Source organism: Osmerus mordax, chromosome 28 (assembly GCF_038355195.1).
Source record: "Osmerus mordax isolate fOsmMor3 chromosome 28, fOsmMor3.pri, whole genome shotgun sequence".
Taxonomy (NCBI): domain Eukaryota; kingdom Metazoa; phylum Chordata; class Actinopteri; order Osmeriformes; family Osmeridae; genus Osmerus; species Osmerus mordax.
This window is the reverse complement of record NC_090077.1, coordinates 1477976-1491211: the sequence shown is the minus strand read 5'-3', so window position 1 is coordinate 1491211 and position 13236 is coordinate 1477976. Positions and strand designations below refer to the sequence as shown.

The following is a 13236-nucleotide window of genomic DNA, read 5'->3' as shown; positions in this document are numbered from 1 at the left end:
TTAGGTACTTGGGTTGATAAAATGAAGGGGTTTCCCATTGAGTCCTTCCTTTTGTCGTGCGCACGGTTCTGTATCCTCTGTTGTGTTTTGGAGACCGTTATTTCTCAGGATGCTCAAGCAGGTGGACTGAGGCCGAGAATGAGATGGCAGCACAACGGGCAAGTCTTCAGTTTACTCAGCCGTGGCGCACAGTACCAGCCTTCCGCTCGTAGGGACAAACAGGCAGGTTCATCTCAACCGAATCACGTTGTTGTACTCAGAAACAATAACGAGACGTTAGAAGAGACAGGAACGCCCGGGCACCTCGGGGCACGAGGCTCTCCAAGGCGGCTCGGTCTCGGTGCGCAGTTACGCGCCGCAGCGCGCCGGCATGGAAGTGGTGCTCAAGGGCTCTCGAGACCCCAAGAGACCCATGCTGAGAATCCAAATCCCGATCACAACAAAGATAACGAAAATCCCACATCTACGGGTTCTCCAACGGTTAATCGAGAGGATATGATGGTCGGGGATGATCCGTACAACCCTTATAAGTCGTCTAACTACAACCCCTACTATAACTACTATAACTCCTACTTCAGACCCCGACCCAGAGCCTCCCCCAGGCACGGTTATGGAACCAGCAACTTCCAACAGGGTGGTAAGCAAACGCTTTCTCTGATCTTAAAAAAAAGTATTTTAAAAAGATACATTTTTAAATGACAGTTTTAAACTGGCCAGTTATAGAATAACTCTGCATCCTTAAACATGTCCATAAATCCCTGTTTTTTGTATCTGTCAAATGACCTCCCTCAGGTCTCCCTGACCTGGTCATAGACCCTTATTACATCCAGGTGTTGTCCTACGTCCAGAGAGTTCCCATGTACAGCCTCCGCTGTGCAGCTGAGGAGAACTGCCTTGCCAGGTACTCCTCCACAGACACTGAACTCAACACTGTTACCTGGAACCGCATTCAAATATATATCTTTACAAGTCAAAATATCTCCTGTATCTCCTGTTGAAACTCACTGCAGCACACTGTAGATTAATCAAAGCCACGCCGAGGAGCTGGAACCTATGTGTTTTACATGTGTTTGTGTTTTACATGGCCGACAGATTAGACCATGTGGCACACAATTAAAATGTTAATGTGTGGGTGTGTATAAGAGAGAGAGAGAGAGAGAGAGAGAGAGAGGGGCAGGTGTTGTTGCACCCTGGGACTGTGCCATTACCCAGTCCTGTTCTCTGCTCCTGCCCAGCTCTGCGAGACATGTTGCAGACTACGACACACGGGTTCTCCTGCGGTTCCCCCAGCGCGTGAAGAACCAGGGAACGGCTGACTTCTTGCCCAGCAAGCCTCGCTATGCCTGGGAGTGGCACAGCTGTCACCAGTAAGTCTCACAACCACACAGGAGCAGGCAAGCAGGCAGGGAGAGGGGTGTGTGCTTGAGGGACTGTGGATTCCTAGGTAGTTTGTGAAGGACTTAGAGCATGACCCTCTCCCATGTCGGCCTATCAGAACTAGAGGTGCTACAGGTAGGAGTGTGATGACATCATCAACGTGCGCCTGCCTTGCAGCCACTTCCACAGCATGGATGAGTTCAGCCTGTACGAGCTGTTGGAGGAGGGCTCGCAAAGCCGCGTCGCCGAGGGACACAAGGCCAGCTTCTGTTTGGAGGACACGTCATGTGACCCTGGATACCACCGTCGATTCGCCTGCACCTCACACACACAGGTCTGTTGGGACTAGTCTGCACCTAACAGTCGTTAGCTCTCTCTCTCTCTGTCTCTCTCTCTCTCGAGACTACCCAGGCATTACCAATACTGATTACTCTTCAACTTGTAGTTTATGACTAGAGGTACTCTGGTAGCAAATTATTACTGTTGGTTGAATTCTGTTGTTGCTGCTTCACAGTGGTGTAACAGTGTTAATTTTAGCACACAGACAGGGGCCTCTGTGACTGGTGATGTGTGTGTGTAGGGTCTGAGCTCAGATGCATCTGTGACTGGTGATGTGTGTGTAGGGTCTGAGCTCAGATGCATCTGTGACTGGTGATGTGTGTGTAGGGTCTGAGCTCAGATGCATCTGTGACTGGTGATGTGTGTGTAGGGTCTGAGCTCAGATGCATCTGTGACTGGTGATGTGTGTGTAGGGTCTGAGCCCAGGCTGCTATGACACGTACAACGCGGACCTGGACTGCCAGTGGCTCGACATCACAGACGTGAATCCTGGGAAGTACGTTCTGAAGGTGTGTCCCCACTCCACAAACGACAGTGTTTTCAATGGGCTCTAAATGTACTCAACCCTGTTATGGGCAATTATCTATACTTAACTTATAATCCTTGTTTTTTTTTTTTTTTTTTTTTTGTATGTATCATCAGGTGACGGTGAACCCAGGTTTCCAGGTTCCAGAATCGAACTTCCACAACAACATTGTGCGTTGTGACGTCCAGTACAGCGGCACCTCTGTCGAGGTCTCAGGCTGCTCTGTGACAGCGTGAGCAACATCTTCCTCTGTCCTTCCACTACAATCACACCTGAACGACCCTCTACAATTACTGACCAACTATCAATTTAAGTCCTAGAGCTGTCAAACGAATGGGTGGTTATCTGGATTCTGGAGAGCTTGATAACAACCCGTTCATTTGAATCAGGTGTGCTGGAGCAGGGAAACATCTAGAACATGCAGGACAGTGGGCCCTGAGGACTAGGGTTGAAGACCACTGTCCTAGAGCATATATTCACATACGTTTCATTCATTTACCAGATGTCTTTATCCAAAATGAAAGAGTGAGAGAGAAATAGTGCCTGTACAGCAGAAGATTCAAATATGTCCGACATCCTCTCAGCCAGGTTGGGTGTTTTCTGTGACTGATTGTGGTGTTTCTCTCCTGTGTTCACACACTAGATCCTGAGTTTCAACAGCCTGGCAACAAAACACCGTTCTGAGGAGGCAGGAATGTTCCACAGGAGGCCAAAGAAACACCATGACATTGTCTTTTGTTTGTTGAGGCCTACAACACAATCTGTTTTGACCATTTTACTCTGTACAGTTCTTGAGTTCAGAACTTGATAGTGAAGACTGTTATCTAGTTACGGTATTCACATATAGCTAGCCATTGATTATATGTCTGTGATGGTAAATATTTAGTTTAGATGTTCAATCAAATATATAAGAAGGTACAACGACAATGACATTTTATGTTGAAAGACAGATCCTGGTGCTATCCGTTTTCTATGTTTTCAATATTGGTGCTACTTTTTAAAGACTAGGGGTTTTAAATGTGACATTTTTATCAAATTATTCAATAAGGATGTGTATATTCTTAAAACAAAGTGTTCTGAGAATGTGTGATGCCTACTGAAGTTACATGTTTCCTAAGCTTGCAGAGCTTGTAACTCATGTGGATGTCATTATAATGCATAATATTCATTACTTCAATAAAGGTTGTATTTCTGAGATCTGTTCATCGTAGTCTGGTTCTTTATTAAATATGTACACCACACACGTGATCTTGAACACCTTTGGCCTTCATAATAAAACATATTTACACATATACACTATTATGCCGTATGTTAGAAAATGTTATTGTGCTGCATGTGAGAGGTTCCCTTGTGTGAGGTGCATACACTGTTAAGGGGCACTGTTTCGACAGCGCCATTGAGCTGCGCTTCAATACTGCCATCTAGTGGTTTAAAGTGTGAATTACAAGTGCAGTTCTCACAGTAAACCACCAGATGGCGATGGTAAAGCGCAGCCCAATGGCGCTGTCGAAACACTGCCCCTTAAAAACCCGTTCCATAGGGCTGCGGTTTACCATCGCCATCTGGTGGTTTAAAGTGTGAATTACAAGTGCAGTTTCCACAGTAAAACACCAGATGGCGATGGTAAAGCGCAGCCCTATGGAACGGTTTTTTAAGAGCCAATAGTGTCATGTGAGCATTACAAGTGCAGTTCTGAAAGTGGTTGGTTTGGTCCTCCATATACATTTGAAACAAATCTCAAAGTGCATAGTGGTTGTGAATGGTGAATGGTTTTTCTGGGAGTTTTTCCTTGTCTTCCTTGAAGGTTTAGGTTGGTTGAGGGGCAGTTCTATGGGCATATGTGAAGCCTTCTGTGACATTGCTTGTAAAAAGGACTAGACAAATACATGTTGATTTGATATGATCCCTGCCCACTGGGGATTGTATGAATAATGAGGTTTGATCTAGCTACTCAATGGCATGTCTTCATTCCAGAGTGGTGACCATATTTCACCAGCCATGATGGCTCAGAGAGGAGAGAAGCTGCCTTGAAACCAAGAGGTTCAAAAGGTTTGATTCCCAGGTGGGCTACTGTGGTCATAAATGTTAAATCAATGGTAGGCTATGAGTTGCAACATGGCTGGCTTGATCGCCACCCACATGTAAGTTTTAATTGAGCTACTCAATGTGCAAGTCTTGCGTTGAAGTACCCAAGAGGAGTGACAATAACTTAACAGTCCAAATGGCTCAGTGAGGAGAGAAGCTGTTTGATTCCCAGGATGGCTGCTGCCAAATTTTAAAGTACAGATTGGAAGAGGCACTTGAAAGACGGCCAGAGAAAATGTCCGTTATCGCCAGGATTCTGTGCCATGGTGCGTTAAGCGATCACGAATGATCTCGAAGTTGTAACATGGTTTGATTCTCGCCAACTTTTAATCTAGCTACTCAATGTGCATGTCTTCATTATAGTTAACAAGCACATGTGCTTGCATGCTGCAATGAAACAGACGTCACAAGGTCAAGCTGACACGTAGAACAGACCCAAAAATATGCGCCCTAGAGAGTTAGAATCACCATGTAATAGAGGTTATCGTTGACTATACTGTGGTCACACGGTCGGCAGAGCAGGGACAATGGGACAGTGTGTAACACTAGAGGACAGTGTTGCATGTGGAGTTAGCTGATGGCTTTGATCAGTGTAATTTGAAATGTACAGTTTTACAAAATAAATTTTAAAAGAATTATTTACGGAGGGACCACAAATTAAATAAAAGGAAACCAACCAATTATAATTAAATGTATTTAATTAAATTATTGAATGTCATTCGTTATCAATGGTAGAGCTAGGGCTTCTACCCAATGCCGGTAATTGTGTGCATACATAAAAATCAGAATCAAAATGTGTTTTGGTTTAACATATTAGCCCCTTCGATGAGGTGTTTTGGAAATAACGGAGTTTTATTCTAAGGAGTTATTCTAAGGTGACAATAACGGACCGCAGAACTGTACTTCCGCTATTTGAGCTGGCCTTCGAGCGTCAACTTCCCATATGTCAGAAGCCTTTGTGCTTTTCCAGGCTGTCTGCGAGTCAGGAAAAAACAGCTGGATCCAGGATTCTTGCCTTTCCAGCTAGCGCAAGCTAGCTAACAATCGACTCGACTCGGGTAGCTATCCACCCAGCAGCAAACCTGCAGCAAGGTAGTGTAAAATAAAAGAATGGCTTCGTTTTCAGTAAATACTTTTCTGCATTTACGTGTGTCATGGAAACAGTACGCATTAAATCTCCTAAAGCAACCTAATAGTCTTGCTAGGCTAGCTAGTTTTCAGATTGCTCCGTTAGGCTAGCCTGAGCTAGATGGACTTGTGATGAAGCGGAGGATTGCATGATGGGGATAAGAGATGCTGGCCTAATGTTGTGTTGCTAACAGTTTAGGTAACAAATGAGGTGTCAGCCAAGTGAGATCGTCTAGCTGCAATGTGGCACGTAGTAGCTAGACTAGTATAAGTTGAACATGGTATTCACACAAAAGCTTTAAATAATCTTTCAACTTGCTAGTTAGCATTTGCCAAGTATACGTTAACGTCACTGCATATAATCAACAGTCAATGACTCATTTTTGACCTAGTTTACAGGGTCTACATTTGTAGCGAACAATTCACATGACTAAAGTTAGATGATTCTATTTGCAAACTGGAGTGGCTGGAAAAGGTCAAATTCAGGTTCCTAGAAACCCAGATCATGTATTATCCAGTGAACATTGGACAGTGGGCAACATACCACCCATTGATGTTGACACAGTACCACCACAGTAATCTGAAGTTAAACTCCAATCCTCTGGCCACACAGCAGCACTAGCAGAGAAAAGAGTTTCCACAGGAAGTGTTGTTGTTAATTCTGGCTGGATGGAGGGGAGCCGTGAAAGCATTAGGGCAAAACACCATTGTTATCAGAATGTTTGTCTCATCCAGTCACGTTACCCAGCAAGGCTGACATTCCCAGAGCTCTTATATGAATCAATAAGCCTGGCCAGTTGACTCTTTGATCAGGCCTGGCTTAAAACAACTTAAAGTACAGTCAGAACAGCCCATTTTGTGTTCTTTATTAATTCAGAGCCTTGCGCCACATTATTTGTATATAGGTATCGGTTACAGCTTGACTGTGTGTGTGTGTGCCTGTGTGCCTGTGTGCCTGTGTGCCTGTGTGTGTGTGTGTGTGTGTGTGTGTGTGTGTGTGCGCGCGCGTGTGTGTGTGTGTGCTCTCCCAGGTTCTCTTGGGGGTCTGGATGCTGGCTGGTGATGGAAGCTCCTGAGTACCTGGACCTGGATGAGATCGACTTCTCTGATGACTCAGTGGTAAGCTGCCTAATAATAATAATAATAAATAATATTAATAATAAGACTACATTAGATAACATGGGACCAAACCCAGTGGTTTGGTTTACCTATGTGTTAAATTAGAATAGAACTGGCTTCTTTGAATAACTTAAAACTAAGCTTTTGCTTGGTTCTTATGATTTCAACTCCTCAAATCGTAGCGTTTCACGACGTTTGACGTGGATTCAATGCTTTGTTCGACATAATCAATAATCCACAATCATAAACAAATGTTTCTAATGGTCTCTTGTAACCGACAGTATTCAGTGTCGTCCTTGAAGAACATTCCAGAGTTGTCGAGGAGAAGTGATGGCGCAGGAGAAGACAGACAAGGTGGACGACTAGTTTTTCTGTCCCAGTAAACGCTGAACATCTCTGTCACTGCTGAGCACCCGACACAGAACCTGTCGGCCTCTAGTTTTATATTAACTCCTACGAAATACTCCTGTGTTTATCACGTCTTTATTACAGGCTATGATAAAAGTAATTCGCTGTAACCTTGTAAGCAGCCGTTTCCTCTTGCGTGACCATGGTGCATCTCTGCATCCCCAGCCCCAGCGGTCCCCTGGAGCCGGGGGGGGTCGGCCCTCGGAGGCGGGGGCGTCAAGGCCAGCGGCATCGCTGAGGTCCACAGCAAGTTCCGCCCCGTGAAGAGGGTCTCTCCTCTGAAGCACCAGCCAGAGGCCTCGGACCCTGACACGGACCCTGGAAAGGCCCGGGCGCAGGGGGGCCAGGGGGGGCAGGGGGAGCCCGAGGAGGGCTTCAAGGAGGAGGCCCCCGCAGACAAACCAGCGCTGGCTGTGGGCGAGGGGACGGGGGGGAAACACAGAGTGACGGGGGGAGGAGGGGGGGGGTGGAGGAGGAGGGGGTCTGTTTGGGGAGCTGGAGCACTACGACCTGGACATGGACGAGATCCTGGACGTGCCCTACATCAAGTCCAGCCAGCAGATGTCGACCCTGCCCAGGGTGCACGTGGACAAGCGCAGCGCCAGCGGAGCGGGGGGCTCCGGGAAGACCTCCACCCTGCCCCACAGCGAGAGCACCCAGTACTGCGTCCTCTCCCCGGTCAAGTGGTCCGACATGAGGAAGTCCAAGTCCATGGAGCCTGACTACCACCTGAGGCCCTCGGTGACCGGGTACGACCCTCCTGCCCCTCTCGTCTGCTCCTCCTCCTCCTTCTCCGACACGGACAAGCTGACCAGCAGGGTCTACCCAGACAGCCAGAACCACAAGATGAGTTTGGGGGGGCTGGGGGCGGCGGTGGACTCCCCAGGGGGCCAAGCCATGATGTTCCCCATGCCGGGGGCGTCAGGGGGGAGGCAGGAGGGCAGTAAGCCCCGGGGCAGCGGGGGTCTGGAGGGCAGTAAGACCTGGGGGGCAGGGGGCAGCTCCAGGGCCCACGGAGGAGAGGTGGATGAGGAGAGCAAGAAGAACCAGAACATCATCAACATCATCAGAGAGGGACAGATCTCACTGCTGGTGGGTGACTTTGGTTCCACTGAGTCATGCTCACTAGTAATGACTGCTAAACGACTACATTTTGTCACTGTGTATTCCTTTTAGCATCTTAGAGTAGTATTAGAGTAATATTGTTCACTCTGGGACACACTGTAGAGAGACTAAAGTAAAGGATAGTGACTTGGCTGACTCTGTCACTGTCTTCCTCTGTGCTAAATACCTCCCTACATACTGCCTTCCTCCCCTCCCCTTCCTCTCCCTCCCCCAAGCCTCTCCTAAATTTTTACCGGTGACCTGTCCTCTCCCCCGGCCCCTGTAGCCCCACCTGGCGGCTGAGAACCTGGAGCTGATCAGAGACGAGCAGGGGAACAACCTGCTGCACATCTCCGCCTGGTACGGCCACGCTGACTGCCTGCAGCACCTCACCTCGCTGCTGGGGGAAGACGGGCTCATCGAGCGCAACGGCCAGCAGCTCACCCCGGCCGGCCTGGGGGTCAAGGTAGGCCAGGGGGGTCAAGGTAGGCCTGGGGGGTCAAGGTAGGCCTGGGGGGTCAAGGTAGGCCTGGAGGAGGGGTAGGCCTGGGGGGTCATGGTAGGCCTGGGGGGTCAAGGTAGGCCTGGGGGGTCAAGGTAGGCCTGGAGGAGGGGTAGGCCTGGGGGGTCAAGGTAGGCCTGGAGGAGGGGTAGGCCTGGGGGGTCATGGTAGGCCTGGGGGGTCAAGGTAGGCCTGGAGGAGGGGTAGGCCTGGGGGGTCATGGTAGGCCTGGGGGGTCAAGGTAGGCCTGGAGGAGGGGTAGGCCTGGGGGGTCAAGGTAGGCCTGGGGGGGTCAAGGTAGGCCTGGGGGGTCAAGGTAGGCCTGGGGGGGTCAAGGTAGGCCTGGGGGGTCAAGGTAGGCCTGGAGGAGGGGTAGGCCTGGGGGGTCAAGGTAGGCCTGGGGGGGTCAAGGTAGGCCTGGGGGGTCAAGGTAGGCCTGGGGGGGTCAAGGTAGGCCTGGGGGGTCAAGGTAGGCCTGGAGGAGGGGTAGGCCTGGGGGGTCATGGTAGGCCTTGGGGGTCAAGGTAGGCCTGGAGGAGGGGTAGGCCTGGGGGGTCAAGGTAGGCCTGGGGGGTCATGGTAGGCCTGGGGGGTCAAGGTAGGCCTGGGGGGTCAAGGTAGGCCTGGGGGGGTCAAGGTAGGCCTGGAGGAGGGGTAGGCCTGGGGGTTCAAGGTAGGCCTGGGGGGTCATGGTAGGCCTGGGGGGTCAAGGTAGGCCTGGGGGGGTCAAGGTAGGCCTGGGGGGTCAAGGTAGGCCTGGAGGAGGGGTAGGCCTGGGGGGTCAAGGTAGGCCTGGGGGGTCAAGGTAGGCCTGGGGGGGTCAAGGTAGGCCTGGGGGGTCATGGTAGGCCTGGGGGGTCAAGGTAGGCCTGGGGGGTCAAGGTAGGCCTGGAGGAGGGGCAGGCCTGTGGGGTCGGTCAAGGTAGACCTGGGGGATGGTGGTCAAAGGAGAGAGTCACAATGTAGATCGGGCAGAAATGCATGCACTGTATGTAAAACACAACTGTTAAAGCACGTGTGTGTTTACGTGTGTGTGTTTACAGAACGGCCACCTGGAGTGTGTGCGGTGGATGGTGAGTGAGACGGAGGCCATAGCAGAGCTGAGCTGCACCCGGGAACACCCCAGTCTGATCCACTACGCTGCGCGCTACGGCCAGGTAACACACACACCCTGGTTGAAAAAAAGGATTCGATAAACAAAGTCCTCTCCTTTCACTGCGTGTATACTCTCTCGCTCAATTTCCTCTCTGTCTCTCGGTTCTCTCTCTCTCTCTCTCTCTCTCTCTCTCTCTCTCTCTCTGTGTCTCTTTCTGTGCCACTGTAGGAGAAGGTGTTGCTGTGGCTGCTTCAGTTCATGCAGGAGCAGGCCATCTCTCTGGACGAGGTGGACCAGCTTGGGAACAGTGCTGTCCATGTGGCCGCCCAGTACGGCCACCTCACCTGTATACAGGTACAGTGGAGCGTCTCTTCCACACACACACACACACACACACACACACACACACACACACACACACACACACACACACACAGTGTCATCCAAACTTTTGAGTTTAGAAAGATTTCTCCTCCTGCTTCCTCTCATCTCTCCTCCTCCTCTCCTCCTGCTTCCTCTCATCTCTCCTCCTCCTCCCCTCCTCCTGCTTCCTCTCATCTCTCCTCCTCCTCTCCTCCTCCTCCTGCTTCCTCTCATCTCTCCTCCTCCTCTCCTCCTCCTCTCCTCCTGCTTCCTCTCATCTCTCCTCCTCCTCCTCTCCTCCTCCTGCTTCCTCTCATCTCTCCTCCTCCTCTCCTCCTCCTGCTTCCTCTCATCTCTCCTCCTCCTCCTCCTGCTTCCTCTCATCTCTCCTCCTCCTCTCCTCCTCCTGCTTCCTCTCATCTCTCCTCCTTCTCTCCTCCTCCTCCAGACCCTTGTAGAATACGGCTCCAACGTGACGGTTCACAATCAGCAGGGCGAGAGGCCTTCCCAGAGTGCCGAGCGGCAGGGACACACCACCTGCGCTCGCTACCTGGTCGTCGTGGAAACGTGCATGTCGCTGGCGTCTCAGGTGGTCAAGCTCACCAAACAGCTCAACGAGTGAGTAACACACACACACACACATATACACACACACGCACAGACTGATTTTGTGATGGCACTGTTCTCGTTCTCCAGACAAGCCGTGGAGAGGCTGGCTCTCCAGACCCAGGTCCAGAGACTCGTGGATCCATCCAAGGGAGAGGGCACCCCCTCACGCTCCCCCAGGTCTGTCCTGCTACAATAGGCTCTATTTAAACACACACAGACACACGGTCACTCTCAAACACACATGGCATCATACACAAGTATGTCAGTCACAAGTAATAACTTTATTTTTGCAGACTCAAGGTCCAGATAGAAAAGTACACATAACATATAACTTTCATTCTTCATATCTGTCTCCATGGTGACCAGTTCCAGTCAGCCGTCAGCGGAGGCGTGGCCTGAGATGATGCTGACGGCGGAGTCCTCGACCGGAGACAGCCATTGGGTGGTGAGGCAGGGGGGCGTGGCTACGGACTCTGTGCTGCGTCAGCTGCTGGGGAAGGAGGTTCTCCCTGGGCCCGGAGGGGGGGGCGGCAACCCCCCGGGGCCGCAGCGCAGGGCGGGGCTGGCGGAGCGGAGGGTGGGACTGGCGGAGCACAGGGAGCTGAAACTGGCCCGGCTCAAGCAGATCATGCAGCGCTCCCTCAGCGAATCAGATTCCGACGTCTACCCCCCGGAGGAGGGCAAACCCGGAGCCCCGCCGCCGAACGGCCCCCGGCCCGAGAGGCCCAATCATCTGCCCATCGCCGAGAGCGAGGAACCAATCAGCAATCACCTGCAGCTGGCGACCAGGAAGCACACGCCCTCCTCGGAGCGTAAGTTAGCCTTCTCCAACGGGGCCTCCAAGTCTGTCGACGGGGGGTACAACCCCTCCCCCACGTCCGACCGAAGCGACCCGGATCCTCCAGGAGAGGCTTCCGGAGAGTTCCATGACCTCCAGGGTCAGAAGGTCGCCACCAGCCCCAAGAGCGCCCTCAAGTCCCCATCGTCACGCAGGAAGACTTCCCAAAACCTCCGGCTCAGGGTCACCTTCGACGAACAGGTGGTCCACAAGCCGCAGGAGCCCGAGGGCAAAGGGGCTCATGGGAAAGAGAGTTCGGGAAGGACTACAACCGAGACGTCTGAGACATGGAAGCGTCCCTTCGGAACGTTCCGCTCCATCATGGAGTCTCTGAGTGGCAACCAGAGCAGCAGCAGCAGCAACAACATCAACAACAGCCAATCCGCTGCTTCGGTCAAGCAGCATTCCGGTTCTGGAACACCCCACAGCTCACCCAATAGGAAAGCCACTGAGACAAAGGCGGGACCAGGTGGGTCTTCCAAAACGAAAAACAAGAGCAGTGCTGTTTAGGTAGTTTTAAAGGGACATTCCACTGTTTTTATGCAGTCTGTTCCGCTTCCCCCCTCGCAGTGTTAGCCACGGCAGCAGGAGAGGCTGTGGTGTTTAGGGAGGAAACTGAAGGATGTGTGTTGGTTTTGTTTATGTCAATGAAGTACTGTCCCTGTCCAGGTCAGTGGCAGGTGTTCCCCCTGCATCTGTAAACACAGCCCTACCTGACAGACCTAACTGTGGTTGTTATTATTATGCACTCCACAAACTGCAGCACAAAAAAAAAATCTATATATGAAAACCACTGTTTATATTTAATGTCTATCTATATTCACAAGTGTTTCTTTTGGGGGGTTTGGTCATCATCTATGCAGTTTTTGGTTCAAACTAAGAGTTCAGTTTCTGTACTGTTTCAGTTTTAATATCATGGTGAGATTATCTGACTGTAGTGTTTTATTTGTTGACGTCTTGAGCTGTACTTGCATATCGATAATTTTCTTTATCTGTTGTGTAATTGTCTTGATAATAGACAACAGCTCAATCAATGAGTTTGTTTAATATTTCTTCTCAATGCAAAAAAGAAACGACTAACGCAATAGTAGCGAATATTAAACCTAAAGTTTATTTTATATTTTAATATTGTCAGTTTTTTTTATTTGTCTGCGGAGGCTACTTCCACCACAAATCATGCCTTGTCTAGTATTTAAACTTTTGTTAAGACTAAAATAAACAGTTACATGTTTTTCTTTGTCTTGTTTTGTTGATTTAAGTTTAGAATTAGGCACGAATGGCGAAGTGAAGGAACTGTCAATTCTTTGCGGAAATATTCCTGTGGGGATATAGGCCTAACATACTTAGTAGAATTTTGTATCGAACTGCCTTTCATTTTCCATATGCAAAACCCCCAAAGGCATCTAATGGGAGTTTGGAGTATCTTTTCAATCGTGGATGACCAATGCGGTTGATGGATCTCACACAGGCCATTATTAAAATCCGAATGATGATGATAGGATAGAGTAGTTGTCAATGAGCCAGACTACTTCACACAAAGAGCGGTCTGGTTTGGGATTACGCGAGGAGATATTTTCTCTTCACCTCCTCTACAGGCTGGCGGTTCATGTTACAAAAAACAAGAGCTATTTTTTTCGGAGAAGTTAAACTGATAAATTAGACCTCATTTATTGGACAACAGTTTGAGTCAATATCCCTGGGAGCCCATCTCCACACCTAGGAGAAGCGAGGCGCTCTAATTG

At 50.1% G+C, this 13236-nt stretch overlaps 2 protein-coding genes across 2 annotated transcripts; both read left to right on the top strand.

The window, feature by feature from the left end:
* Positions 1-403: 403 nt before the first annotated feature.
* On the top strand, positions 404-3394 carry LOC136938047 (protein-lysine 6-oxidase-like). The gene is made up of 7 exons (XM_067231261.1): positions 404-637; positions 793-901; positions 1236-1367; positions 1555-1711; positions 2130-2225; positions 2359-2474; positions 2886-3394. Exons 1-7 carry the CDS (start codon positions 496-498, stop codon positions 2890-2892), a joined length of 759 nt encoding a protein of 252 aa, XP_067087362.1. The 5' UTR covers positions 404-495; the 3' UTR covers positions 2893-3394.
* A 1895-nt stretch (positions 3395-5289) lies between these two features.
* Positions 5290-12725, top strand: sncaip (synuclein, alpha interacting protein). The gene is given in 11 exon segments (XM_067231282.1): positions 5290-5419; positions 6487-6574; positions 6856-6928; positions 7148-7439; positions 7441-8074; positions 8373-8552; positions 9632-9745; positions 9913-10038; positions 10496-10665; positions 10744-10833; positions 11023-12725. Coding segments are annotated over 10 exon segments (2718 nt in total). The 5' UTR covers positions 5290-5419; positions 6487-6517; the 3' UTR covers positions 12005-12725.
* The last annotated feature ends 511 nt before the right edge of the window (positions 12726-13236 follow it).

Coding starts and splice junctions, on each gene's coding strand:
- LOC136938047 (XM_067231261.1), top strand. CDS start 496: ATGATGGTCGGGGATGATCCGTACAACCCTTATAAGTCGTCTAACTAC. Junction 638..792: donor CAGCAACTTCCAACAGGGTG/GTAAGCAAACGC, acceptor GACCTCCCTCAG/GTCTCCCTGACCTGGTCATA. Junction 2,226..2,358: donor CTGGGAAGTACGTTCTGAAG/GTGTGTCCCCAC, acceptor ATGTATCATCAG/GTGACGGTGAACCCAGGTTT.